The 2,041-nt window shown below is 39.8% G+C and overlaps 1 protein-coding gene across 1 annotated transcript in view; it reads left to right on the top strand.

The window, feature by feature from the left end:
• The first annotated feature begins 264 nt into the window (after window positions 1–264).
• LOC106014096 (thyrotropin-releasing hormone receptor-like) overlaps window positions 265–2,041 on the top strand; it is a 5,084-nt gene continuing 3,307 nt past the window's right edge. The window contains exon 1 of the mRNA XM_013091144.2: window positions 265–457. Coding sequence (XP_012946598.2) covers window positions 265–457 — 193 coding nt within the window. The remainder of the gene's footprint in view (window positions 458–2,041) is intronic.

The following is a 2,041-nucleotide window of genomic DNA, read 5'->3' as shown; positions in this document are numbered from 1 at the left end:
TTTTAAAGGAATAGCTGTAATGATGTAGACGTATTGCATAATCAAACAGAAAGAACGATCTTAAATTATCGTTATTTTTTGTCTTTCATACTTCCTTTGTACTGAGCGTATAAATCAAGGTATGTGCCTGAAATAAGAGATACGCCTTGCGCTAAAGTAACTGTGGTGTCGATGTCCCACACGTCTCTCCCACCCAGAATGTCAATTTCCCATACATGGGGAAACAACTCAACTTACTCTCGCAATGACAGCCAGAGCTTGCCTATGACAACTCTGTCCCCCTCTGGTTCATATTATGCAAATATCGTAAGCGATGAACAGTTGTATACGATCGAAGTAGTCAACGCGGTGGTCATCTCTGGTCTCCTCAGTCTGTTCGGCGTGGCCTCCAACATCATCAACATTGTGGTGTTTGCCAAGCAAGGCTTTCAGGACAGCATGAACATCAGCCTCATGGGTGAGATGGCAATTATCACATCGACAGTCACTAACAAATAACCAAATCTACAGTCACTTACAGCTAATGTGTCCATCCAAGAGTCAGGAAAAGAGAATCGACAGTCACTAACAAGTAATGTGTCTATCCAACAGTGCTAAACAGAGTCCTCATATGCGAGGTGAATGTAATAGACATTCTGATGAAATATAGCATCCAGCTCATTTACAATACTGTCAGCAATCTCTTCTACTTTTCATAACCTAGAAATGTATTTTAAAGGAGAGAGAAATGCATTTTGTTATCGCGATTTTCCCAACTTATAAAAAATCCGCCAATTCAAGTCGTTTGCGAAATGTCAAAAGATCTGCTACTGCATAGGAACATAATACTATGACACTGGGAGACACAAATGGCAATTCAAAACTTTTTTGACAAACAAAATATATTTTTCACCATGAGCAAGACAAATGAACAAGCTTTAAGGTTATGCCAATAATTCAATATGCCCAAACATTGTTGAGTACCTGATTCCACCGTGTTGTAGCAGGCTCGAATGTAGATACTTTAAGATCTCATCGACATAATTTTGATCATTTAGAAAGTTGCCACTTTTGCGCGGCCTGCCAAGTCCAGCCCAGGCTAGGGTGCGGGTGGGGTTGGGGAGGGGGGGGAGGATGTTTCAGCATTAATGTTAAGATGAAAACACTCGATAAAAAATCCGCCCCAACACCCAACTCTTGAAAAAAAACGCACACAATCTTCTGCGCGCGTTAGCAAAACTCCTAACCGCTACACCACAGACGTCGATTACCCGAAAAGTGAAAAGTGATTAAACGACCAGTAATCTGACTGCAGACCACTGTTCTATTGGGTTTGTTTTTTTAAGAACATAAATCGAAGTCCCAAAAAACCCACACAGTGGCTAAAACAAGTTTGGTGATCAAATATCCCAAAGCGGTAAAGATAGAAGACCGTATTTACTGAAGTAGTGTTGGGTCCTCATACTTTACTTAGCACGTCCCCTGGTGGTTGAGAGGGGAAATGCCTTCAGATATGGAGGTAACTGCTATTCATAGAACAATAGACCTTTTGAGTCATTGTACAATAATCTTGATGCCAGAAATAATGAGAAGACGACAGAAATTAATGTCTAATGATCAGAGACATCAAAACACAATTCGGCTTTCCTCCTGAAAGGGGGCATCAAAAAGGCTTTATTCACCTTAGCTTGACAGACAGAAAGTGAGCGTAAAGAGATATTGTTGAATGTGAAGAAAACAGAATTCATGGTTATAATATAAGAAGCAGTAAATCCTTTATGCAATGTCATAAGCAAAGGTGAAAAGATTAAACAAGTTCAATGGTTTAAATATCTAGAATGATATAATTACATGTTACCAAATGTTCCACAGAAATAAAACGAAGAATAACAATAACATTATGTTTTGCATTTTTTTCCACCCCGTAAAATGTTCATCTTTTCAGGGCTCGCTGTGTCTGACCTGTGCTCCTTGCTGACCATGATATGGATAAGCATCTGCCAGAACCCGCTTTTCTATCGTTCTGAGTTGAACTTTGACCCCCAGGATATCTTGTACCTCA

Source organism: Aplysia californica, unplaced genomic scaffold (genome assembly GCF_000002075.1).
Source record: "Aplysia californica isolate F4 #8 unplaced genomic scaffold, AplCal3.0 scaffold02332, whole genome shotgun sequence".
Classification (NCBI taxonomy): Eukaryota; Metazoa; Mollusca; class Gastropoda; order Aplysiida; family Aplysiidae; genus Aplysia; species Aplysia californica.
The sequence above is the reverse complement of the archived record's forward strand: the minus strand, read 5'-3'. Positions and strand labels throughout refer to the sequence as shown.